A 27,916-nucleotide genomic window follows, 5' to 3' on the forward strand; every position below is an offset into this window, starting at 1 on the left:
TCTGTATTGATAAAGCCACTGGATGGCGAAACGTCTACAATAAAGATATCCAGATATTGCACATGTGTCTTAACTTTCACAAGGTTCTATGAGGCACCAACTTTACTCACCCTTAACAACCACTACAACATATTCTCCCGCGAAAATTTCCATTTCTCGGTAAGGTGAGATTTTTTTTCTCTAGCAGCCTTCTTATTTTACAAATTTTTGTTTTAAAGTTATAAGATGGTTGTACTAAGCTCAAGTTTATCATAGGCACACAATGGTAAAGTGTTATATACTTGGGATTACAGTGTGTTGGAAAGGAATTATAGGCACATGATTATGCTTTGTGTAATTTTCTCTCCATTATCAGTGTAATTTTCTCCCTATCATCGGTGTAATTAGATTTGTGAAGGCATCTGTCTGCTGGTGGAGCACAATTTTATAATTCATAATGATAATGAGCCATTTTTTTTCTCCCTGGTTACTGGGGGTTATGGTGCCCCAGTTTGAAATTATTCTGGTCTGGCACCGACTTTTTTCAAATGTATGAGTTGATAAATTGCTTCATGGTGTGTACGCAACTATTTGTGGTTGCCGGGGTCGAGACTCAGCTCCTGGCCCCGCCTCTTCACTGATTTCTGTGTTTGCAAATAATAAGCAGATATAATTATAAAACAATAGTTATGGTACAGCATTATGCAAAAGTATAAAAAGAGAGAGAGAGAGAGTATACTTGGAGGGTGTTCAGGGGGTCAACGCCCCCACGGCTCAGTCCTTGCAGTGGATCAGGGCCTGATCAACCAGGCTGTTACTGACGGCTGCGTGTAAACCAACGTACAAACAACAGCCTGGCTGGTCAGGTAATGACTTTAGGTGCCTGTCCAGCTCCCTCTTGAAAACAGCCAGAGAGAGATTTTGTTCAGATTTTTAACACAGAGGGTTAGTCACCTAGGATAACCCATTGTGTCGTTGGGGATTGTCGGTCTTATCTCCATTGGAGTCCCTCAATCTCACCCAGGATGTGACTCACATTTGACTAACACCCATGTACCTACTCACTGCTAGGTTTACCTGGAGGTGAACAGGGGTTTGTTATTGCATTTGCTGCTAATTAATTAATTATACTATATCCCTTGTCTTTCTTTAATCCTGCCCCTAAATTTGAATTTACTGACTGTATGTACCTTTAAACTTTATAACATTAGTATTATTTTCTTACATTTCACTTCACTGCATGGGTTTCCTACCCATCCAAATATTAATCTTTGAATTGTACATAATTAAGTAATGTTATTAGCTAGTTCTTCTTTGCTTGTACATATGTATTGAAGTCTGCCTTAAATGCTGTGCATACAATGGAGTTTTCACAGTTATTATTTACTGTACCTATGGCCGGACCCCGGGAGTAGAAAAACTTTTGGATTATGTATTGTTATTATTTATATTTTATTTTTATTGTTAGTATTAGTTATTTAGTTGACTTCATATCATGAAGAGTTTAAGAGAAATGTGGAACTGGGTGTTTAAGTTTTTTCTTCAAGGGGGGGGTGCTTTGATGCATGTGAAGGGCTCCTGATTCAGTGGATGAGAGTTGCTGTCCTCTTCTTTGAATTAAACTTGATTACTTTCTATTCCCCAGATGTGTCATGACCCTTTTGGTTTTAGTGTTGCCCCAGAAATATATACAGTATTAATGCCAGTGTTTTTTAGAGTTGGGTCTGTTGCAGGTGTTATGTTAGTCACAAATAACATATTGTAGCTACTGTGTGATGTAGAGCTCTCTCTCTTTTTTTGTGATTGCTTTGCTTGTAGAGAGACTATATACTCTAATTTAAAATACTGTTATCTTGTCAAGGAATGCTGTATAGATCAAGTATATTTTTTTATACAACTATCTCGAGCTCTATAACACTCTATAACCTCACCACTGACATTAAAGCAGTGATTGTGTTGTGGATATTCTTCTTAAGATCTCCAAACCTATTTCAGTAGACTTAAAAAGTTCTGATGTGACTTTTAAGTGTTACCAAAATGGCAGGTGTTTTAGGAGTACCTTTGTCATTCTCAGTACTGTACAGTATTGAGAGAGCTTTTTCACCTTCAAACTCCAACTTGTCACTGAACACAGGCTCTCCATATGACTCCAGCAACACTTCGTCAGCCTTGTTGGCATCTTCTGGCATACTGTTCATCCTGTGAATATCTGGAATTGTCCCCTTAAACCATGTAAGTCGTTGACCCATCCAGACCAGAATTATGTTCTTGCATTTCTTTGTTCATTGAATATCAGCATAGATGATACAGGAATTAAAAAAACCATCAAGGATTTCACTGGAAATACGTTAGTCACTTTGTCTTTTGGGTTATCCTGGGTAATTTACACTATGTATGATAATTGTACCTGTATGCACCTGTGCCTAAAAAAAACTTAAGTAAATCAGGAAGTTAATGACCAGTCTTGTTTTTGATTTTGTTCCTCATCAGTAATATGTAAGAAAACAAGTTTATATTTCAATGGAATACAATTGTATTACAAAGATTAAATAGTATAGGTTGTGTCATGCATGGAAAAGCCCATAGTTATTCAATACATTTTGAGCAGACTCAAAATTATACACTTCTTAGAGTGTTGTGATAGAATGGTTAAAGTAGATTATACAAAAAGCTTAGCATAATGCAAGTTGTATGAAGATAAGATTAATTACAAGACTTATCATCACTAGGCAAGGCCTGGTCATGGGCAGCTGGGGCATTGACCTTCAGAACACCCTCCAGGTGTACCCGTCCTTCATACATAAGAGGAGTTACCAAAAGAACACCAACTGTCTTCAAGAGGAAACTGAATAAGTTCCTCATGATGTCAGTTCTTGATCAACCTGGTTGTGGTGGATACATTGGAATGTGTGTGGATAGCCACCAACAGCTTGGTTGATCAGGCCATCCACCAGGAGGCCTGGTCTGGGACCAGGCTATGAGGGTGTTGTCTCAGAATATACTTCAGGTAGACTCCAGGTCAAGAGTACCTCATTGGAACCAGGTTCACTTTGTCAGTGTGAGGAAATGATTAGGAATAGCTCTCACAGGTTCATTGCTATCATTGAATAATATCATTATATCCTATCCTTGTATTACCATTATCATCATCTACGTATACTTAGGTAACTTTTTTTTTTTTTTTTTTTTTTTTTTTTTTTTTTTGTAGCTTCAGTCATATTTTCAGGCTATTCTTGGATATCCACTTCAAAATTATGATGATTTAAGTAATGGATTAATATAATGTGTATGCTACACTGATAATGTTTCGTTCATATAGAGGTTAGTTGATAAATGTCTTAATAAAATGCATCTTTGGTGATATTTGGAATGTGATAAAATAATAATATAAGCACCACCACTATGTTGTACAGTGGTACCTCGAGTTATGAACTTAATTCATTCCAGAAGCTGCTCGAGTGCCGATACCGAACGAATTTGTTCCCATAAGGAATAATGCAAATTAAATTAGTCTGCTTCAGACCCCCAAAAATGCATTTACATAATTGTTCAAGTTGGCAGCTGTTCGAAACTCGAGGTACCACTGTATATATTATTATTATTGTATTATTTGCTGTATTATTATTGTTGTATTATAATATTCATGGAAAAGCATTGAGCTGAGCCCATAGGGGTCACTCCATGCCTGGGGAATGGAAGGTAAGCAGGTTTGATCTAAGGCATGGGAGGTTATTTCCAAATCCTTGTAGTATCAAGATCCCTTTGTTAGCATGAAGGCACTTTCTTATGAAGGACTACAATAATAAAGAATTTAGTCAAATTACTGTGCAGTTGACAGTGGGCCCAGCATCATCTAGAAATATTTACAGAAATAAATTCAGTAGCTGTAATTTTATTTTTGTCACTGTTAAGTCAGATTAGGTACTAATGGCAGTTGATCCAGCAGTGGGAGAGCCAAGAATGTACATAAAAGTACAATTATCATACATAATAACATGTGTAAATTACCTAGGATAGCCCCCCTCCCCCACTAAAAAAAGAAAAAAAGACAAACTAACCTGGGAATTCATGTCAGTTATAGTTGCATTTTATTGCACTGGTCCTTTCTCTTCAGATTGTAGTTTTATATGAGCAGTAATCAGGTTTAATTCCAGGAAGAGCTACCATCCTTTTCATATCAAACCTGATTCCCTCCCATTTCCCATTTTACTCTATGTTCCACTTCACATATATGATCCCTGTGGGTTTAGCACTCTGTCATGGATAGTCTCATAATAACTACTGCTCGAACAACTCGTTTTCTGACTTATTTAGAATGAGTATTGTGTAAATATTTGTAAGAACAGAAAAGTGATATTTTGTAGGCCAATAGTATAGACATTTTCCTTTTGAAACTTTAATCTTTTAGAGTGAGTTGATATTGTAATTTCTGGTTATTGGATGTGCTTTCAGGTTTTAGGTGGTGACTATGAGAGATGGCTGATGCACTGCTACATGCAGAACTGCTGGCTGCTTGCTCTGCCTTGGGCTACAGCGATGGGGCCAAGTATCACAAGGAGGCTGATTGTCTGGAAACCACCAAAGATTTAGTTCGCTACCTGAGGAAAGACGACGAGAGCCATGAAATTCGTCGTGCACTTGGGGAGACGCGTGTCCTGCAGACGGACTTGCTTCCCTTGATACGAGACCACAGTCATGAAAGTGAATTGTTTGACATAGCAATCAGGCTGCTGGTGAACCTAACCAATCCAGTTCTTCTATTGTTTCATGAGGAACTTCCAGAAGAGAAAGTAACTAGACAACAGTTCCTTCAGTTGGTAACTCAGCAGCAGGGTTACAAGGAAGCATTTATAGATGAAAAGGTTTGGAGTGTCTTAGTGGGCAAGCTAGGTGAGTTGCTGCAGCTGGAGTGGGATGAACGACAGGAAGAGGACAAACTGCTCATCGAAAGGATTTTGATCCTTGTGCGTAATGTTCTGTCTGTCCCTGCTAGCCCAGAGGAGGAAAAGAGGACTGATGATGACGCATCTATTCACGACCAGGTGCTGTGGGCGCTACATTTGGCTGGATTTGAAGATCTTCTTCTCTATATTGCTTCATCAGAAAATGAACAAGAGTTGTGCATGCATGTCCTAGAAATTATTTCCCTCATGCTGAGAGAACAGGATGCATCAAGGCTGGCTTTGGCTGGTTTACAGCGTTCACAGTCAGAGAAGGAGAAGGATGAGCAGGAATTACTTCAGATGCGCCAAAGAGAAGCAATTAAAAAGCAGCAGCAGAGACGGAAGTACTATGGAGCTCGACACTCTAGATTTGGCGGCACATACTATGTCCAGAACATGAAGAGCATCAGTGATCGTGATCTCATTTCTCACCGGCCAATAACTGACATAAAGTCTCTCGACTTTGACCATGCCAAGCGCCCCAAAAAACACAGTAAAAACAGAGTTCCACTGCGTGAGAGCAACATGACAAGGAGGTCAACTCTTGCCATCAGACTCTTTTTGCAGGAATTCTGCATCGAGTTCTTAAATGGTGCGTATAACAGCATTATGTACATAGTGAAAGATAACCTTAACAGAGCACGGGCACAAGAGCACGACGAATCCTATTATCTATGGGCAATTAAATTCTTCATGGAATTTAATAGATATCATCAGTTTAAAATTGAGTTGGTCAGTGAGACCTTGAGTGTTGAGATATTTCATTACATTCAGACACACTTGGAGAATTACTTTGAGATGATGGCCACAGACAAGAAGAAAATACCATTGTGGTCACGGAGAATGCACAAAGCCCTGAGAGCATATCAGGAACTCCTCATGACACTGGCATCTATGGATAAGTCACAGGTCGAATCTGTGCGAGAATCTTCAAAAGTTCTAAAGAGTAAAGTCTTCTATGTCATAGAGTACCGTGAAATGGTCTTAATCCTACTGCAAAATTTTAACCCATTGCTGATGACACCAGCCTATCTCAAGGATGCAATAGAAACAGCCCATATTTTCCTGAAGCTTTTGGAAGGCTTTTGTGGAAAGAATAGGCATATTATGGTGCAGCATATGAAAAAACCTAAGAAAAAAGCTGTTTCAAGAAAGGCTCCTAGTACTGAACTAACAGAAGAGAAACTGCAAGATCTCTGGGATCAGATTTCCTCAGAGTTATCAGCAATTGTTCAGGGTGAGGCAGGTGAACTTCCAGATACAGTACCCTTTGATACTCTGTCAGAACAACCTGAAGAGGAACAGAAAGAGTTAGCTATGCGGAGGATAAACAAATTGCTGCGCAATAAAGAATTAGCTGAGGCAGTGTCATTAATGCGGTCATCGAGAGAAGTGTGGCCAGAGGGGAATGTGTTTGGCACCCAAGATATGGAGCCCTCTGAAGAGTTTTTATCTCTGCAGGAAGTATTCATGGCAAATCTGAATCCGGTAGAGGAAGTAACTCCAGAAGTTTATGAAGACAGTGATGAGGAAGATGAAGAGGAAGAGGAGGAGAGCTTGATGCACATCAGGGAAGAGGAGTTCAATTTTCTTGAATTTGTGCGCCGCTTTGCTAACACTAAGGTGATGCAGGCATACTCCAGGCTGTTTAAAAAGTACCAGTCCAATTCTGAATACACAAACCACTGCATTTTGAAGATGTACCACCGTATTGCTTGGGACTGCAAATTACCTGCCATATTTTTCCAGGCATCTTTGTTTTGTGTATTTCAACAAGCTATGGAAGATCCACGACAGACTACCAATGAATCCGCTAAAGAAATTGTAAAGTTTGCCAAGTATATTTTTCGCAAGTTCCTTAAAGTAGCAGAAACTAATACCAAAGTGTTTGTAGAGTTGCTGTTTTGGAAAACAAATAAAGATGCTCTAGAAATTGAGTGTGGTTATGCTGAACAATCTTCGGGTAAACAAGCACTGAAGCATGCATGGAAAGAGGAAGAGGTGGAGGAGCTGAGGAGGCTCTTTGAGGAGTTTGAGTGTGCTTCTGGTGAAAACAATGAAGGCAAGGATACTATTGACTTGATTACGGAGAATCTCATCAGTCAGACCAGGAGTCGTCGTATGGTCTTCAAGAAACTGAAGGAAATGGGGCTTATCACTGATATGAAACAGTTTAGAAAAAAATCCTCTAAGCCACGGCCACCTAGAGTGTGGTCTGAGGAGGAGGAAGACGAGCTACGAACACTTTTTGATAAATATAAAGACGCTATGGATATAGTAGGGAGAATCATTGATGATATGGTAGTAAAGAGACCAAGGCAGCGAATCATTGAGAAGATTTTGGATCTTGGTCTTGTAGCAGATAGAAAAGAACTGCATAAAAAAAGAGCCAAGAAAGGCAAATCCCAAGGATCCAGAAAACATATGGGTGAAAATTTCTTAACTGCCAATCAAGCTAGTGACGATGGAGGTAGTGAGAGAGAAGGCGATGAATCGGATAATACTGATAACAATGACGAGTCCTCAAGCAGAAGAATTGTCTCCAAAAAGTCTTTACAGCCACCTCCTTCATATGTTGCTCCTGTTGTCACACCTGCTTTGATTTCTCAAGCATTGAACAGTGTTCTTGAAGCAAACATGCAGGAAGCAGTAGATTGGCTCTCGAGGATCTTGCAAGATGTAGCGGATGATCGCGAGGAAGATGATGAGTTTGAGCCTGTGCCAGTTCTTGCCTTAACAGAAGCCTGCACCAGTGCCATGGAAAATGAAAGTTTCCACAAGCTCTTGAAACTCATTGGGATCCGACCTCCACAGGGTCATGAGGAGATGTTCTGGCGTGTGCCATCCTGCCTCTCAGTTGTAGCACTCCGCAAGAGAGCACAATATCTTGTGCAGGGAATATCTGGAAATATTGCTGACTCTGAAAATGCTAATGAACCTTTGGAACCTGTGGAAAACTCACAGTTTACGGAGGAAACTGCACAGAAAAATACGAAAAATCCAAAATCTTCAAAGTCCAAGCATGCCAAACCCAAACTAAAAACTCAGAAACAAAATGTATCAAAGATTGTGGATGTGGACTTTCCAGACTCTGAGAACATTAATCCTGAGGATAAGGAAAACTACTGTCCTGAGCCACTGCCATTGCTGGGAGGCAATACTGCAGAGAATAATTGTGATGTCCCACATCTGCTGAGGGAGCAGATAGGAAGTCACTCCAGTGATGATATTCCCCTTTCCTCTACCAGTGACCCAATATCAGCATCCTTAAAGAGAAAGAAATTAAATATAAGTGATGAAGAAGAAAGAGATGGAAATTTGGAAACCCAGCCTGTGCATGGAAAAAAGGCAAAGAAGCGTCGTTTTGTAATAAACGACGATTCTGACGACGATGTTTCAGCCTTGGATAGTCATGATCTTGTACTGCATCTAGATACCGAGTTGACTGTAAGTGACAAACATGCCAGTGATCAAGGTACTTTAGGCACTGTAGATCACTGTGATGAAGAAATGACTGTCAGAGAAGTTTCTAGAAGAGGGAGGATGCTGGACTCTGATTCTGAAGATGATATGACACTAGCTGGTGGGAAGCCAAGAGCTAGAGCAATTATAGACAGTGATGATGAATGATTAAACTAGATATAGGAAGGTAGAAAAGCAAATTGTATCATGTATAGCACTGAGATAAAATAATATTTTTGTAATGAATTTCTACAAGTCTGTATTTTAAATTTCTTTTAATCATAGTACAGTAATTCAAAATTATCTTTTTTAATAGCATGTGGGGGCCTGATGTGTCTGGCTTCTGTGCCTCTGTCTTTATTTTTACCTTTCTTTCTTTTCTGTCTCCCCGTTCTTTTTAACTTCTTTTTTTTTTGTATTTTCCCCTTCTAATTTAAAAATAACCTTTATGGTTCTTGAGGATTAAGAATAAGAGTTCCTGCCATATATAATAGTATTTTTAAAGCTAAAAGCTCTCTTGTATAATTCCACAAATTTAAAACTTAAACTTAGAATAAGGATTTAAGTGCATTTATGAGGAAACCAGAACATGATCCAAGCTTTCATCTTTGTTTTAACATTTTCAGGGGTTATTTTCTTGAGAAAATTGTATAACAATTACTTTGAAGTAGGGTATGTGAATAATTATTTAAATTCTCTAAATTCTTGACAGTTTTTTTGAGTTTTACAAAATGTTAATATTGAGTTTTATATGTCCCCAAATTTTTCAATAAATAATAAGTCTTCCAGAATTTTATTTTTATTTTTCATTTAGTGGGGGTGCCTTGATGCGGGTGAAAGGTTCTTGATCCAAGGGCTTGACATAACCCTTCTCTTATGTGGATGAAGCCTGCTTATCCCCCATTACCCAGGTGCTGTGTAACCTCTACATGTTTAGCACTTCTCCATGAATATAAAGATCGTCCTGTCAAACTTTTGGAAGTCCTCTACATTCACCTTTAACTGTATCTTGAAATTAAATAAAAAAGCTCCATATAACAGAAGAGTGAGTAGCAGTGAATGGCATTTGTGGTAGATAAAGAAGAGTTTGTTTTGATGTGATAGTACCCATAAAAGACACGTAACCAGTGGACTTGTACACAAATAACCCACACGTAGGAGAGGGGCTTACGACGATGTTTCGGTCCAAATAGGACTGAAACATCATTGTTGGCTTCTTTCTCTTATGAGTGGGTTATTTGTGTAGTGTTCCATTTATGGTATTGTGCCTTTTTGTTCCCAGTGGACTCGGTCTACTGTTTTTGAATCTCATTACCCATTTTTCCAGAGTCCATTTTATAGAGGTGTGATATATTGAGGGTTTACTGCAAGTTGCCCAGAAAAGCATTGCATAATTAGTGACCTTTTTTTGTGCCTACTGTTGTATTTATTAATTTTAACTACTATACATTATTTGTATGGCTTCAAGAAATAAACATTATTATCATTATCAAACTTTTTCCATAGCTTGGATGGTATTAGTTATACCAGTTCATTATACCAATTTATAAAACAGTACAGGAAGGTCCTCAATTTACAGACGAGTTGCATTCTTGCAGTTTCCATATATGTACTTATACAAACAAAGTCGTTTTTAGCCAACAACATTATGAAAGGTGGTTAGGTTCCTATTGTGACTCACTGGCTGTAAAACATTAGTTAATTTTTAAGTGAAACATTTGTGGTGGATTGAGAACTTCTGTTTTTTAATTGTGGTATTCAAGGTGTGACCAAATCTGAAATCTGAATAATTTACTAATGGATATAGGAATATATTAGTTTGGTAGAAGTGTTGTGAACAAGTTGAAGAGGTTGTGTTTACGAGACAGAAAGAAAAGATCAGTAAACCTGCCAGAATGCAGTTGGGGAGTGTCATGATGCTAGTCATTCAAGGTGGTGCCATGATGCTGGTGAAAGCTTCTTGATACTTGGGTTTGAAGTTGCCCTTACCTTATGTGGCTCTTGATTGAAGGAATTGGAGCTGCTATTTATGTCCTTGGACCAAGCCTTATTGCTTCTCATTCCCTATGCAATATATAACCTCTGTGGGTTTAGCACTTCCCTGTGAACATTGTTCTCAATATAGTGCTCCACAGTGGTACAGTATTGTCATAGAAATTTGTCTGATTCACTGCTAGAGCTTACCACTATGTAGGCAACCATATTTAAAAGCTAAGGTGTTCTTCAGTATTCATTTGTCTGAAAAAGTTTTGCTTTCTGATATATCATGACTTAAAACACACTTTGTGTTTCTAAACCACTCTTACAAAATCTTGATTAATTTTTTTTAAATTTAGGCTTTGACATATTTTTTCTTTGCTCTAAGCCTTCTTTGATAGTGTTGTTGTATAGAACAATACAGTGCTGTATATCTTAACTGAACATCATGCACAGTTAATGCACAATTATTGGTAATTGACACAGTTTAAAAAGACACACAAGTAAAAATTAGGATGTACGTATTCATTAAAAAATGTTTTGGTTTGACGTGACCTAGGTCCCAGAACTGAAATGTTTCCTAACATATCCTAGTGTTTGGTCATGAGCTTTTTTTTTTTTCTCTCTAAATCATTGCTGTTCTAACTCTAACCCCTTACTTCACACACTACAATAATCCACTTTCTGCTGAATATTGGGGGAAATTCTTTGTGTCTTGCCAAACATTGCACTATCCAGTTCAAGTTCTAAAAGTTGTTTAAAAGGCACAAAAAGCACAAAAAAAATGTTCAACAATGTCCAGATGGCAAACATGTTTTCAGCATAGGCAGTCCAGATCAAAATACTGTACAGTATTGTAGTTTGTCAACTTTCTTCCAGTATTGGTGGTGTTGAGAGGTATTAAAGAATTCAGGGCCAACTGCCTTTCAAGGGAAGGGGTGGGGTTGTCTTGATATTAATGAAGGGCTTTTTATCCAGGGAATTGGAGTTACCCTCCCCTTGGATCAAAAATGGTTACAGCCAGTTCTGTAAACCTCCTCTATATAGTGCAATTTCTTGCAAATGCAATTGATAATGTTAATCAAAAACTGAATGCCAACTACTATTAGAACCTTTCCATACAATATTTAGTTTTGGATGTACTTTTACAGTCACAGTTGTGAAAACTTGCACTATATAGAGGATCTCCATGAGACCTTTATGAGCCCTTTGTGGTTTAGTGCTTCCTCATACCTATAATAATTAGGTAGAATTATCAGGAGTGCACAGTACAGCTAGTAACAACTCTGAAAGAGCAACTACAAGAGATCTTGATGGACCTGTCCTAGTAGAAGTGGCATTAATACTTGACCTTGCTGAGCACTTTACAACAAAGGTATAGCAAGTCCTGAAAGCTATGTTGAAGTTTGTCAGTACTTGGTAGCAGTTGTGTTTACTCATTGCTACATTGATTTGATATTCCAGTGATAATTTTCTATGATTATTTTTTTTGGTAGACACATCATTGTGTGTGAATTTGCAACTGACCTTGAAAGTGAAAAACTAAAACTACTGTCTCTATACTTAACCCTTTCAGGGTTTCGGATGTACTAGTACGGCTTACGCACCAGGGTTTTTGACATACTAGTATTCCTAAATTCTAGTGCCCTCAAATCTAGTGAGAGAAAGCTGGTAGGCCTACATATGAAAGAATGGGTCTATGTGGTCAGTGTGCGCAGTACCAAAAAAAATCCTGCAGCGCACAGTGTGCAATGAGACAAAAAAAACTTTGATCGTGTTTTTGGATTAAAACAGCGTCTTTGCACTGTATTTTCGTATGGTATTTATTGTTGTATTCTAGTTTTCCTGGTCTCATTTTATAGAATGGAAGACATATTGCAGAAATTGAGATGATTTTGACTGGTTTGCAAAGAAAAGTACCTTGAAATTGAGCTCAAAGTTGCAGAAATGTTTGATTTTTGCCAAAGTTCAAAAGTAAGCAAATCATGCTAAACGTTCAATACACGTCAACTGGTGAGTCTAATATTCTTTCACAAGTGCTCCGATATTATTTATACCATTTCTACACTAATGCAGTAGTCTGCATAACGGTAAATCTTCTATTTTTTGTGAGAATAAAAATTCAAAGTGGAAAGCAAAAGAATGTAAGAGGGGCGTGGGGACGTGATTAATGAACAGAGGAAATGTTATTTTAGTGCCAGGAATGTCTTTCTTGTTTATTCTGGACCCTGTTTGGAAATTGGCATCTTTTGAAATTTGTGTGAAATTGGCAAAATTGCTAAATTCTGACCACTGTACTGGATAGTTGAAATCTGTAAATGGGTGGTTTCTTGTACTCATTCGATAGAAAAAATGGAGTTATAGCAAAATAGTTATGATTTTTGTCGACTAGTACACTGGAATTGGCCGAAAATAGGGCTGAAAGTGGGCAAAATCGCCGACTTCATAATTCCGTAAGTTTTCCATCAAATTTCATACTTTTGGTGTCATTATGATCGGGGAAAGATTCTCTATCTTTTCATATGTTTTTTTTTTTTTTTTTTTAAATTTGGGTGACCCTGAGAACAAGTCTGAGAGAGGGCCTGGGGACCCTGAAAGGGTTAATGTACTGTAGTATATATTTACATTGCCTTATTGTTATTTTGTGCCACCTATCAAGTGTTAAATTCCATCAGTCATTTATTACTCCACTTGCCAATAGTGGAAGGATTCACACAGTATTTATATACATATATTGTTTTGCATAGGATTTTTGCATCAGCAGCAGGTATATTGATATAGCTGTTTACTTCATCTTCCAAATCTCTTACCACAAACTTGGCTGTTGTGTATAGGCCAACTCCTAGCCAGTTGCCTAAAAAATTATGTGACATATTTTGTGCATATGTCAGCCATAGTTTTTTGAGGGTCAGTAGGATGACATTCTGCCACTTTATTCCTAATGTCAGCTTCCCCTCACCTCCTGACCCACATGTTTGAAAATCTATGTTTAGTACTGTAGTATGGTATTAGTACTGTAGTATGGTATTAGTACTGTAGTATGGTATTAGTACTGTAGTATGGTATTAGTACTGTAGTATGGTATTAGTACTGTAGTATGGTATTAGTACTGTAGTATGGTATTAGTACTGTAGTATGGTATTAGTACTGTAGTATGGTATTAGGTCTTTTGATAAGGTGCGCTTTGTCTACAGCCGAAGTTTCTTCAAGGACGATGCCTTGATACTAGTGAAGGAATTGTACCTATTCTTTCTTTCAATTGAAACACTTTTTTTCTCATTCTTGTATGGGTTTAGTGCTTCTCTGTGATTGTAAAACTACTAATAAAGCTGGATTTAGATTTCTTAAATAATTATTATTGTGTAATAATTGTTTAACAGTTTGGTTGATCCTCGTGCATGAATTCACTTCATGTACAGTACTGGACTGTATTCAGTCCCTGGATAAAATATGTACATTCTTCAAAAATAGTTTTTTGGAAGATTCCTATGTACTGTACTGTATTCAGTATCAGGACTAAATACAGTATTGTATAATAAATTATTAATTTATTATTATTATTTATTGCATACTATGTGCTCATTCCCATCTAATCGTGTTTACATCAGACTACCACAAACATTTTTCTCAGGACTGATGGATCAGAACCTTAAAGGATGGTATACAGAGCGGTCGCCTATGTGGCCTGGCCAGGCATTATCACTCCAGGTCAAGCAAGTTCTTCATGAAAAACAAAGCCCCTTCCAGAAAATTCAAGTTCTTGAAAGGTTAGAAAAATTTATCTAGGAATGCTATTTACTGTTAGAAATTAGAACCTTGGTGTATTTGTTTAATCTTCATACAGTATACTATTTGTTATTGACTATCTAGCTTTCTAATGTCTCTGTACTTGCCCACTCATGTCTGTCTTTAAATTAGTTATTATGCATTGGGTGATCCTTTTTCTGTTAAATTTGGTATTTATGATATTTTTAGCTAGCTATAAACTGAGTGTTTTTATCAACCTGTAAATTTGGCAGTTTTTTTTTTTATCTGTGAAATGAGGAATCTTGTGGTATAGTGTCTAGCATGCTTGCTATACATGCTTGCACACAGACAAAGTGTAAGTCTGTTTAGGTACAGGTACACACAAATACTGTTACACAAATTATCATACATAGTAACATATATGTAAATCACCTAGGATAACTCAAAAAGTGAGTGGAGTGAAGGTGAGGTTCTAATACTGGGAAAGGTAAGATAATACAGTGGACCCCCGACTTACGATATTAATTCATTCCAGAAGTCTGTTCAGGTGCCGTTACCGAACGAATTTGTTCCCATGAGGAATATTGTAAATTAGATTAGTCCGTTTCGGACCCCCAAAAATACACATACAAAAGCACTTATAAAAATACACTTACATAATTGTTCGAGTTAGGAGCTGATCGTAAGGCGGGGGTCCACTGTATATCAGTAATTAGGGAAACAGATGGACAAGCTATGTTAGCAGGTCTTGTGTGGACATAAAATACATACTAGGTTTAGACTTTATTAACCTTGTTGTTCACCATGCAGTAACAATCTGTAGCAGTATCAAAGGCCTAGTTAATCTAACATAGAAATGGGAAAGAATTACACTATATATTAGAGAACATACAGAGAAGAATGACTAAAATGATTTACTGTGTAAGGAACCTCCCGTATGAAGATAGACTCAAAGCTTTAAATCTCCACTCTCTGGAGAGGCGTAGAATGAGGGGAGATATCCTTGAAGTGTATAAGTGGATGACGGGCATAAACAAGGGAGATATTAATAAAGTACTGAGGGTGTCGAACCAGGTAAGAACCAGGAATAATGGATTTAAGTTGGATAAATTTAGATTTAGAAAGGACATAGGTAAGTACTGGTTTTCTAACAGAGTTGTAGATGCGTGGAACAGTCTTCCCAGTGGGGTGATAGAGGCTAGGACCTTGGGTAGCTTTAAGAAGAGACTGGACAAATATATGAGTGGGAGGGGCTGGGTTTGATTGGTGTCATTGGGTACGGGAGTTATTTCTAGGGAAGCTTTAGGTAGTAGTCGTTTTGATAAGGACCTGCCTCGCATGGGCCAGTAGGCCTTCTGCAGTGTTCCTCCATTCTTATGTTCTTATAATACCACAGGGATGCCAAAAAGATTTGTACTTGTCTTATTGAGTCAGTTAAATTTTACTTCCTAGAATTGCAGGGTGTTCATTCACCTCTTGTATTGCACTTTTTTGTACGTTGTAAGGAAAACCCCTTGTTATGCAAAACATTTTGGGCAAACTAAAGCTAGTACTCTGAAAAAAAGAAGAAAAAAGGCACAATACCATGACTGGAACAATACACAAATAACCTGCACACAGGAGAGAGAAGCTTATGACTTGCAAATGGTCTAAGTCAGACCAGAACGTTGTCGTAAGCTTCCTTCTCTTATGTGTGGCTTATTTGTTTAGTACTATGAACTACTTGATCCAAATAATCACACTACTATCGAATAAGATTACAATAGGGTGTGTGCTAGCAAAGTCCTTTTCAAAATATTTTTTACAACAGATCGATAACAGGTATGAAAATGCATGATTCTGCATGTGGTAGCTAAACTAAGAGTTTTGTATAGCCTCACAGGTGTTTAATCTATGTAACATCAACATTTGCACCTCTAGTGGCTCATAACACATCTAATCTAAAGCCAAAATGTAGATGTAATCTACATGGATTTCACGAAGGAATTTGACAAATGTAATCATGAAGTGACAAGTAAAACGAGGTCCAAATGGATATTCAATTTTCTGACAAATGGAACACACAGAAGAGTAGTAGTAAACAGAACAGTATCATTAGCAGAATAAAATGTTCAATGCCCTGAGTTATGGTCCTGGTGTCTCTTGTTTCTTATCCTCATAACAAACAAGGATAAGAGCACTAGTCATAGCTTAATATTTTGTTGATACCAAAATAAGCATGAAAGTCACCTTGGTAGATAACACAGAAAAATGCAAGAGGATATATGCAAAGTCTTCCAGTGGGCAGAGGGGAATAAAATGATATTCAGTGATGATACATTCCAACTTCTCAGGTATGGAAAGAATGAGGAACTCAAAAGAGGCACTGTGTACATAATGCAGGAGTCTCACCAAATAGAACAAAAGAAGTTTGTGAAAGACCATAGTGTAATCATGTTGGCTGACCCAACCTTTAACCCTTTGACTGTTTCGGTTGTATATATACGTCTTACGCACCACTGTTTCTGACTTATTTATAAGCGTAAATTCCAGCGGCTTCAAATCAAGTGGGAGAAAGTTGGTAGGCCCACATGTGAGAGAATGGATGTGTGTGGTCAGTGTTCACCACATAAAAAAATCCTGCAGCACGCAGTGCGTAATGAAAAAACAAAATGACCGTTTTTCTGGATTAAAACGTTGACTTTGAGGTGTATTTTCATATAGTACAGTGGACCCCCGGTTAACGATATTTTTTCACTACATAAGTATGTTCAAGTGCCAGTACTGACCGAATTTATTCCCATAAGGAATATTGTGAAGTAGATTAGTCCATTTCAGACCCCCAAACATACACGTACAAACGCACTTACATAAATACACTTACATAATTGGTCGCATTCGGAGGTAATCGTTATGCGGGGGTCCACTGTATTTATCATTGTATTCTCGTTTTCTAATCTCAGGTCATAAAATGGAAAACATATTACAGAAATAGAGATGATTTTGATTACTTTCACGATGAAAACGACCTTGAAATTGAGCTCAAAGTAGCAGAAATGTTCGATTTTTACCAATGTTCAGGAGTAAGCAAATCACACCACACGTCCAATACACTTCAACTGGGGAATCTAATATTCTTTCACTAGTGCACTGATATTATTTATACCATTTTTACAATAATGCAGTAGTCTGCATACCAGTAAATTTTGTATTTTTATGTATGAATAAAAAATCAAAATAGAAAGCAGTAGTAATATAAGAGGGGCCTAGAGACGTGACTAATGAACAGAGGATATGTTATTTTAGTGCCGAGAATGTCTACATTGTTTATTCTGGACCCTGTTTTGAAATTGGCATCTTTTTTAATTTGCATGAAATTGGCCAAATTGCCAATTTCTGACCACTTTATTGGGTAGTTCAAATCGGTAAATGGGCGGTTTCTTGTACTCAACACATAGAAAAAATGGAGTTCTAAAGAAATAGCTATGAGTTTGGTCAACTGGAACAACGGAATTGGCCAAAAACGGCTCAAAGTCGGCAAAATCGCCGATGCGTATATGTCGCCGAGATCGTTATACTATTCACGGGAGCGTAATTCCGTGAATTTTCGACCAAATTTCATACTTTTGGTGTCATTACCATCGGGAAAAGATTCTCTATCATTTCATAAGAACAAATAATTTTTTTTTTTTTTTTTTTTCCAAAAATTTATCGACATAGAATGAGTTTCAGAAAGGGGCCTGCGACAATCAAAGGGTTAAAAAACACAACAAAGCAAATGTCAACAAAGTCAGGAAAACAGCAAGTTTAAAGAGAAGTTTTCAAATTACTTATGATCTCTTTAAGTATTGTTCAGTGTTAACAGCTCCATTTATGGCAGGAGAAATATCAGGGCTAGAACAGATATAAGTCAGTTATGGCCTGCATAGAGCCAGTAAAGCATTTAAATTACCTGGAACATCTGTCCTGAATATGTACTCTAGTGGAGGAAAGAGAGAGAAATACATGATAATAACATGTGGAATGTGTTAAGGCCCCAGTCCCAAACCTAAATACTACCATAAACTGAAGGCAGAGAGATGGGAGGAGGTATAAAATGAACCAGTGAAAAGTAGGGGTGCCGTGGGCACAATACAAGAACAGTGTATCAATGTCTATGGGCTTAGACTATTCAGCATTCTACCAGATGTCAGAAACATTGCTGGGACAAATGTAGAAGTTTTCAAGAGGAAACTCAACCAGTATCTCTGCCAAGTGCCAGGTCTAACTAGGCTGTGATGGCTGTTGCTACCAACATCAACAGCCTGGTTGACCTTAGCCATGCAAGTACCAGACAAATTTGACCCAAGGCCAGGCTATGAAGGTAGAAAAACCTTTAAAACCAGTCACAGGTTCAGTTTATTCAATGTATTGGCTAATATATCACATGTGACTTTTATGATGCCATCATGTATTCTAACATGGGATATTTGTCAACCAGGATCTAGAAACCATAATCCTTCACAAACCCTTTTCTTATTTTAAATTGCTATTGCACCAATTCCTCTCTGGCACATACGTATATATTCCAGGTACATATTTAAATTCATCAGTAGCTTCCACTACTCTGCATCTCATTCTGAATTTACATAAACATTATGATACTGTGCTATAAATTAATAATCTTCAATAGGGTTGCCTTGATGCTAGTAAAGGACTCTTCAGCCAAGAACTGGAACTACCCTACTCTTCTTTGAACTAAACCTAATTAAATCCTGTTTCCCAGGTACTATGTGACCTTTATGAGTTTACATACAATAAATAAATGTTTGTTCTGTAACAATTTGGATGTTCCAGTGCTGATAATTACATAGAATAAGTTGGTACATTGCAGTACTCATTATGGGAAGATGCTAGTACTGGATGGAGCTATCCAGTTCACTGAGAGGGATGAGGCTTCTTACCAAGAAATGATAACATTCCTGCCCATCAACTCTCATCCTAGACCTAAGAAGGTAAATTTTTCTTAACTTGTATTGCTTAGAAATAAATATATGCTTGAGGTCCAGTTTCTTCATGGAGCATGGTAGTCCAGACACAATTTTAGCTTAAACCAGCTGGGCCAGTACACATGTCCCCCACGGTTACAAGTGATGGTGAAGGTTGCTTCATCACTCCAAAGTACTTCAGACCACTGTTGAGGAGTCTAGTGAAGATATTTCTTTGCATAATCCAGCCTACGTTTTTTTTCTGTAGCTTAGAGAGGATCGGTTTCTTAACCTGGTGATGATTACTGTTAACAGTTCTTCCAGACACCTCTGAGAGAAGATGTGGGCTCTTTTCTTTCAACTCTTTAGCGGTTATCTTAGGTGTACTCTCTAACTGCTTCTTTAACACAGTTAAGGTACAAACAGATATCTTTTTTGAAGGGCCAGGCCAAGGTTTGGCAGACGGTAACTCAACACCGCCACTAGCCTTGAAATGCTGCACCCAGTTCCACACTGAACACTCACACACACCAACATTCTTCACTATTTCTTATGTCTGGTGCCCAGCTTTGTGAAGCCCTATAATTTGAGCTATTGTTTCAGGTGTTAAAAACTAACTTTAACCCATACTCAAATATGTATAGCCCCAAAACCAAAGGGAACACCGGACAAAAGATGGGGCGGATGAGAGACAAAAGTACAACACTTCTTCTCGCCATGGCAGCCACGTGAGCACTGAGGAGTCACTGTGGAGTGTGGCGGCAGGCTGTGATGTCATGCTAATGGCTGCTACCCGGCATAAAGCACTGACGAAAAAAGAGACCCCTGTATGGTAGGCCTTTGACTTTCGTCACTGCATTATGCTGGGGCGCTCACCCTGCATAATGCTGTGACTAGCACTGTACATTATATATATATTATATATATATATATATATATATATATATATATATATATATATATATATATATATATATATATATATTATATATATATATATATATATATATATATATATATATATATATATATATATATATATATATATATATGTCATGCCGAATATGTAAAACTGGTCGATTAGCAAGAACTCATTTAAAATTAAGTCCTTTCTAAAATTTTCTTTTATACGTTTAAAAACATATTTTTTTCATTAATGTTGATGTAAAAAATTATAATTTTGCACCAAAAGGAACTTAGAAAACTTACCTAACCTTATTATAACAAGAATAATTTATTTTAGCCTAACCCAACTAAATATATTTTTTATTTGTTTACAGTAATTTAATACTAAACAAACACAGTGAAATATATTTTTTTCGTTAGGTTCAGAATGATTTTGGCGAAATTATTGCATACACAAATTTTCACTTGTCCTATATGGCAAGATGAGCGTTGCTATTTAAGCCAAGATCGCAAGTTCTGCCTATTCGGCACGACATATACATACATATACATACATATATATACATTATATATATGTATGTATATATATGTATGTATATGTATGTATATACATCTTCTTCTTTCATTCAACACATCAGCCGTATCCCACCGAGGTGGGGTGGCCCAAAAGGAAAAACAAAAGTTTCTCCTTTCATATTTAGTAATATATACAGGAGAAGGGGTTACTAGCCCCTTGCTCTTGGCATTTTAGTCGCCTCTTACAACACGCATAGCTTACGGAGGAAGAATTCTGTTCCACTTCCCCATGGAGATAAGAGGAAATAAACAAGAACAAGAGCTAGTAAGAAAATAGAAGAAAACCCAGAGGGGTGTGTATACATATGCTTGTACATGTATGTGTAGTGTGACCTAAGTGTAAGCAGAAGTAGCAAGACGTACCTGAAACCTTGCATGTTTATGAGACAGAAAAAACACCAGCAATCCTACCATCGTGTAAAACAATTACAGGCTTACGTTTTACACTCACTTGGCAGGACGGTAGTACCTCCCTGGGCGGTTGCTGTCTACCAACCTACTACCTAGGATATATATATATATATATATATATATATATATATATATCCTAGGTAGTAGGTTGGTAGACAGCAACCGCCCAGGGAGGTACTACCGTCCTGCCAAGTGAGTGTGAAATGAAAGCCTGTAATTGTTTTACATGATGGTAGGATTGCTGGTGTCTTTTGTCTGTCTCATAAATATGCAAGATTTCAGGTACGTCTTGCTACTTCTACTTACACTTAGGTCACACTACACATACATGTACAAACATATATATACACACCCCTCTGGGTTTTCTTCTATTTTCTTTCTAGTTCTTGTTCTTGTTTATTTCCTCTTATCTCCATGGGGAAGTGGAACAGAATTCTTCCTCCGTAAGCCATGCGTGTTGTAAGAGGCGACTAAAATGCCGGGAGCAAGGGGCTAGTAACCCCTTCTCCTGTATATATTACTAAATTTGAAAGGAGAAACTTTGGTTTTTTCTTTTGGGCCACCCCGCCTCGGTGGGATACGGCCGGTGTGTTGAAAGAAGAAATATATATACATATATATATATATATATATATACATATATATATATATATATACATATATATATATATATATATATATATATATATATACTATATATATATATATATATACTATATATATATATATATACTATATATATATATATATAGTATATATATAGTATATATAGTATAGTATATATAGTATAGTATAGGAGGGGTGTTAATGTTGCAGTTTAAAAACTGTAGTGTAAAGCACCCTTCTGGCAAGACAGTGATGGAGTGAATGATGGTGAAAGTTTTTCTTTTTCGGGCCACCCTGCCTTGGTGGGAATCGGCCGGTGTGATAATAAAAAAAAAATAAAAAAAAATATATATATATATATATACTATATATATATATATACTATATATATATATATATATATATATATATATATATATAGTATATATATATATATATATATATATAGTATATATATATATATATATATATATATATATATATATATATATATATATATATATATATATATATATATATATATATCCCCATAGAGATAAGAGAAAATAAACAAGAACAAGAACTAGTAAGAAAACAGAAGAAAACCCAGAGGAGTGTGTATATGTATGCTTGTACATGTATGTGTAGTGTGACCTAAGTGTAAGTAGAAGTAGCAAGGCGTACGTGAAACCTTGCATGTTTATGAGACAGAAAAATGGACACCAGCAATCCTACCATCATGTAAAACAATTACAGGCTTTCGTTTTACACTCGCTTGGCAGGACGGTAGTACCTCCCTGGGCGGTTGCTGTTTACCAACCTACTACCTAGGATATATATAAACTGATACACACACACAGTGTGTTTATATATAAAGAGTGGAACCCTGAATATCGGCCCCTGCATTTATCAGCCGATTCGTATTTAGGCTGGTTTTATTTTGCTCTGTATTTTGGCCGGTGCCTCATAAATCATCTGTATTATACGTGTCAGCCCGCCAGGATGCCACGCATAGGTGAGTCAGTCTCCTTGTGTCTCTTGGTTAACAAGCACATACTCTGCTGGTTCATCCAAACATTTCTGTAAAATTCTTTGGTTTTTGTGCTTGTTTATAAAGTGTGACTGTGAAAGAAGCCAGCATGGGCTCAGAGTGCCAGCCTTTTGGTAAAGAAAGTGAGAAACACAATGGAATTTAAGAAAGAAGTTATTGAAAAATATGAGAGTGGTGTTCGAGTGCTAGAACTTGCCAGGATGTATGGGAAATCCAAATCAACAATCACTTCCATCCTGGCAAAGAAAGTAGAAATCAAGGAAGCTAATGTTGCAAAAGGGAGTGTGGAAGGGAGGCAGGGAGTGTAGCATGGAAACAGGGAGTGTGGAAGGAAGGCAGGGAGGGAAGTAACCCCAGAGAGGGACTTGTTACCTGAAGTCATTATGAAGGGGGATTCCCCTTCCAAACAATAACCCCAACTTCCTCTCCCCTCCTACCCTTCCATATGCCAGCAAGAGTCTTCAATAAAGGTACATGTAATATTTATATTTATTTATTATTGTTTTGTGTGTGTAAAACTAGAGTTAAACTTTACAATTTTTTTTTTATTATTTTTGGGTGTCTGGAATGGATTAATTGTATTTACATTAATTCTTATGGGAAATATGGCTTCAAATTTAGGCTGTTTCAAATATGAGCCAACCTTCTGGAACAGATTACGGTCGATATTCGGGGTTCCACTGTATATTGATAATGTTGATTTAAACTGGAATTATGATAGTTAACATCTTGGCCTTGACAAATTTTGAATAGAGGACTTTCTTTCCAGGTTTGTAGCTCGATGTTATTGTCTCAATTTTTAAATACGATACATTTACTACAGGTGCTCATTGTTGGTGGAGGGGATGGAGGAGTAGCCCGGGAGTTGGCCAAACACCCACTGGTAGAGGAGATCGTCCAGTGTGAGATTGATGCTGATGTAAGTTCTTTGCTCTTCTAATTGATGGAGAGCCAGTAAGGCCTTTTTCGTCACATTAATTTTGTTCCATATCTAATTATTTTTATATGTATATAAATATTGTGTGTATAATTCAATATATGTTTTGTACTGAACAATGCTGTGCTGTTAAAACAGGCCATTGTTAATATTATTCAATTAGTAAACAATTCTCTCCCTTCCCAAATTATTATTATTATAATCAAAAAGAAGCGCTAAGCCACAAGGGCTATACAGCGGATCCCTTCCCAAAGCTTTGATATTTTATTGTAAGCATCTGTTATTACATATGTATATGTGTTATTTATTTTTATTTAATAAATAAATATGCAGGTGATAGAAGCATGCAAGACTTTCGTGCCATCTCTGGGCTGTGGATTCTCTAACCCTAAACTGGTGTTGCATACTGGAGATGGTGCAGAGTTCCTGGAGAAGACAGAAGAGAAGTTTGATGTGATAATCACAGATGCATCAGATCCTGTGGTCGGTGTTGATGAAGAGAATACTAAAGATGGTAAGATTCAGTTTGTATTTTTATCATATGCATTTACAGAAAGGCTGGACCTGACAAGTATGAGAGAGCTCTCTCATTGTTGTATCATCAGGAATCTGAGGGATCAAGGAGCCAAGAATTAAATAATGACATAAAGCAACATTAAATCTTAGCTTTTTAGGAGTTGTCTTTATATTGAAGGGCGTCAGGTTCAAGGAATTGGAGCTACCCTCCCTTGACGGTAATTACATCTCATTCATGAAGGATAGATGTCCCAGCAAAGGCTGAAGGGAAGAAGAGTGAAGGAGGTATTAACATTAGAGGCTTAAGCATTCAGCAAGCATGTGTGTTAGATTGGAGTGAGTGGAGACATATGGTTTGTGGAATTTGATATACTGTACTTTTTAGAGTATGAATCATGTAACACTTATAGATAGATTTAGGGAAACTGGGTAGTCAAATTTGAGCTCTGAAGGTGGGAAGTACTTATAATGTGTGCACTCTGGATAAGTGGCTATGTTACATACTGGAGAGTCATTTGAATTGTGATATCTGTGCATTTAGAGCATGCTAGCTATTAAATGAATGACAGTTATGTGTTCCCTACTTTGGGTCATCCTACCTTAGTGAGGAGACAGATGCCATAGTAACAAAAATCTTTGTAAGTCAGATTTTGAGTATATACTGTATTTATCACCAGCATGGAATCCATGCCTCATCAGATACATATATATATGAGAATGTCTAGAGATTTACTACCTGAATTCTAAGGAGAAGCTAAAAGAGTTGAACCTCATGGCACACACTGGAGATGAAAGAACGAATGGGACACTGGATGTAGTTTTTTTTTTTTTTCAACAAGTCGGCCGTCTCCCACCGAGGCAGGGTGACCCAAAAAAGAATGTAGTTATATAATATAAATTATAGCAGGATGGGAGAGAGAGAGAGCAGAAATCCTCTAAGCCATTTATTGTTCAAATATAAATACTGTATGTTGAAGCTCATGGTTTTTGAGACATTTCATTGCTTGATAAAGTGGGTTAGAAGGGACCAAGAACTGGTGCTTGTTGCCTATGAGTACACATATCAGATGTAGTACATTGTGAGGGTGACACGCATATCACTTTTGTATGTAATGGGTATGCTACCATTTTTAGAGATACCAATAAAAAGGTTAAAATAAGCAAATATTTCAGGTCCTGCAGCCTCCCTCTTCAATGAGGATTATTACTCACGGATGAAGCACAAGTTAGCTGATGGAGGAATCCTCTGCTGCCAGGTTTGTCCCTTCTGATGTGACATCTTTGTTAATATATACAGCACAGTAACCTAAGACAAACTGAGATTCCATCACTTGTTTATAGTAAGGTAATTATTTACATGTGTTGTCACATAAGAGACAGTATTATCATGTAAGCACATTGAGGGCCCTTTTTTATGACATAAGACTGACCTATTCTGCAAAATTTGTTTTTGGTATTTAACAGGATTTGTTGTTTTATTTAATATGATAAGTTAAGCTCATTCCAGGAATACAAATGTTTGTTTTTACAGGGGGAGAGCATGTGGCTTCATGCCAAGTTGATTAGCCGCTTAGTCAAAAATTGCCGCAAAATCTTCCCTGTAGTGGAATATGCTTATACATGCACACCAACTTATCCTTCAGGGCAGATTGGCTTCATTCTCTGCAGTAAAAATCTTGTAAGTTAAAATTTCACACTTAAATGAAGTGAAATATGAATATTCTCTCTCCATCTTTGCCTTTCCCTCGCTTGTTAACTTTAGTTTCTCTTCCTGATGCATTTGGAAGGTTAACTAAATAGTGAATTTATTTTCCAATTTTGTGGAAGGATTTTCAATATATTGCCACTTTCCTTCCCCTTTTTCAAGTAATTTAGTTTCGTCTTGGACAAACACTCTAATAGCAACAGCTCTATATGACCCTGGTGGGTTTAGCGCTTAGTTTTGATTATAATATAGCAAGAGTCTTGACAGTAGTTTATTATTATTACAAACAGAACTAAGCGCTAAACCCAGCAGTTCAAGTTCTTTGGTTTCGTCTCCTGTTATTTAGTTCTGTTACATTACTTTATTCTATCGGGTATAGAGCTCTTATTGTGGCTACATTTTACATCAGTCCTGTAGCCTTTTATCTTCTTCAGCTGGTACATGAAAAATGGCACTGCTTTGTATCTAATGGGATTAGACCTTAATGCCAAGGAATGGCTCTTGATCCAAAAAATTGTAAACAGGGTACCTTTTCTTGGATCATATCTGATTGCCTTTCATTTACCCTGGCATGATACAATTATTCTTATGCCTGCAAACCCATATAGTTCGTAATCCCAAGATGTAATAAACAGAAGAATGGATGGGGACTGGAACCATAGTCTATGAATATAACAAGCCCAACCACTGTAATACGGTATTGTTCATGTTGTATGACCTTACAGATTTAGTGCTACCTCCAGTACCTGAATGAATTGTGTAATTTGTTTAAAGTGAAAGATTACTGACTGCCCTTCATATTTTACTAGGTTCTCTGTTGTGAGAATCAAATTTTGTTCAATCTTCTGGAAGCCTTCAGCTTAGCTATTGATCTATATGATTGCTATATTGTTACATTAATGATTAAAGCGTACTAGAAAAATCAGTGTATGTGATGAATGATAAAGATTCTATATGAACTGATACAGGTATAGCTTTCTGGTGTGAAATATAATAATGTATGGTATAAGTTTTAAAGCCTGCTTACAGTGTTTTTTCTTTGCAGGCTACTAACTTTAGAGAGCCAGTGACTGTATGGGATGATGAGAAGGCAAACGAGCTCTCACTTAAGTACTATAATGCTGAACTTCACCGAGCCTCATTTGTGATGCCCACTTTTATGAAGAACACACTCAGAGAAGTCAGCTAGGATAAGATGATCAAAAAACATGGTATCACTTTTTTAATACTCGGGTGATTCTTTATACTTTTAATGGTTTAACTCTTTATGTGACTAACAGTATGGCATGAGCATCATTGTTTACATAAATTTATCTTTAGAACATTTTACAGTCAAGTGGTTTATGCATATATCTATATATTTAAATGACTTAGTCTGCATATTATTTATGAGTGGTATAGAATTCAGATGACTAAGTGCACACTGCTTGATAAAGTTCTGTGAATGTAGATCTGTCCAATTCTTGAACTTTAGTATTAAAGCTCGAATGTATCTATCTTGCTACGTACTTGGATTAGATTCCCAATTATTTGGGTGGAATAATGCAGTTCAAGTTAAACTAGACCAATTTTTCATTCATTTGTCTTAAAGTATGAAATAAATTTTCAATAATTTTAGTCGAAAGTTAAGACACATGTGCAACATCTGGATATCTTTATTGTAGACGTTTCATCATCCAGTGGCTTTATCAATACAGATTCTAGGACATAATTAGAAGACAGTAGAACTGTATACAAAAGATGAGGTTCTTAGAGTTAGTGTTTACAGCATCGTGGTTGTGGAGAATCTGGAGCAAAGGCAAGGAGACTGGCGGTTATATAGGCGTCAGTGGATAGGGACGTGTAGCAGACGAGGGCATAGTCACTGGTACGTGGGATTCCCCAGTGGAAGTAGGTCCTACCCAAAGGGATGGGTTAGTTGTAGTAGCCGTGAAGAGGACATCTACAAGACCTTCACGGCTACTACAACTAACCCATCCCTTTGGGTAGGACCTACTTCCACTGGGGAATCCCGCCTACCAGTGACTGTGTCCTCGTCTGCTACACGTCCCTATCCACTGACGCCTATATAACCGCCAGTCTCCTTGTCTTTGCTCCAGATTCTCCACCACCACAATACTGTGAACACTAACTCTAAGGCTGAGGGACTGATTACCTCATCTTTTGTATATAGTT

General features: G+C 37.2%; 2 protein-coding genes across 2 annotated transcripts; both read left to right on the plus strand.

The window, feature by feature from the left end:
- The first annotated feature begins 82 nt into the window (after nucleotides 1–82).
- On the plus strand, nucleotides 83–27,550 carry SpdS (Spermidine Synthase). Its single transcript, XM_070103795.1, has 8 exons — nucleotides 83–164; nucleotides 13,993–14,128; nucleotides 18,961–19,081; nucleotides 23,407–23,502; nucleotides 23,854–24,034; nucleotides 25,210–25,292; nucleotides 25,568–25,714; nucleotides 26,787–27,550. The coding sequence occupies exons 2-8, from the start codon at nucleotides 13,998–14,000 to the stop codon at nucleotides 26,928–26,930; spliced, it is 903 nt and encodes a 300-aa protein (XP_069959896.1). The 5' UTR covers nucleotides 83–164; nucleotides 13,993–13,997; the 3' UTR covers nucleotides 26,931–27,550.
- On the plus strand, nucleotides 98–9,175 carry LOC128698550 (protein timeless homolog). Its single transcript, XM_070103794.1, has 2 exons — nucleotides 98–159; nucleotides 4,432–9,175. The coding sequence occupies exon 2, from the start codon at nucleotides 4,455–4,457 to the stop codon at nucleotides 8,550–8,552; it is 4,098 nt and encodes a 1,365-aa protein (XP_069959895.1). The 5' UTR covers nucleotides 98–159; nucleotides 4,432–4,454; the 3' UTR covers nucleotides 8,553–9,175.
- Nucleotides 27,551–27,916: the final 366 nt, after the last annotated feature.

Source organism: Cherax quadricarinatus, chromosome 88 (genome assembly GCF_038502225.1).
Source record: "Cherax quadricarinatus isolate ZL_2023a chromosome 88, ASM3850222v1, whole genome shotgun sequence".
NCBI lineage: Eukaryota > Metazoa > Arthropoda > Malacostraca > Decapoda > Parastacidae > Cherax > Cherax quadricarinatus.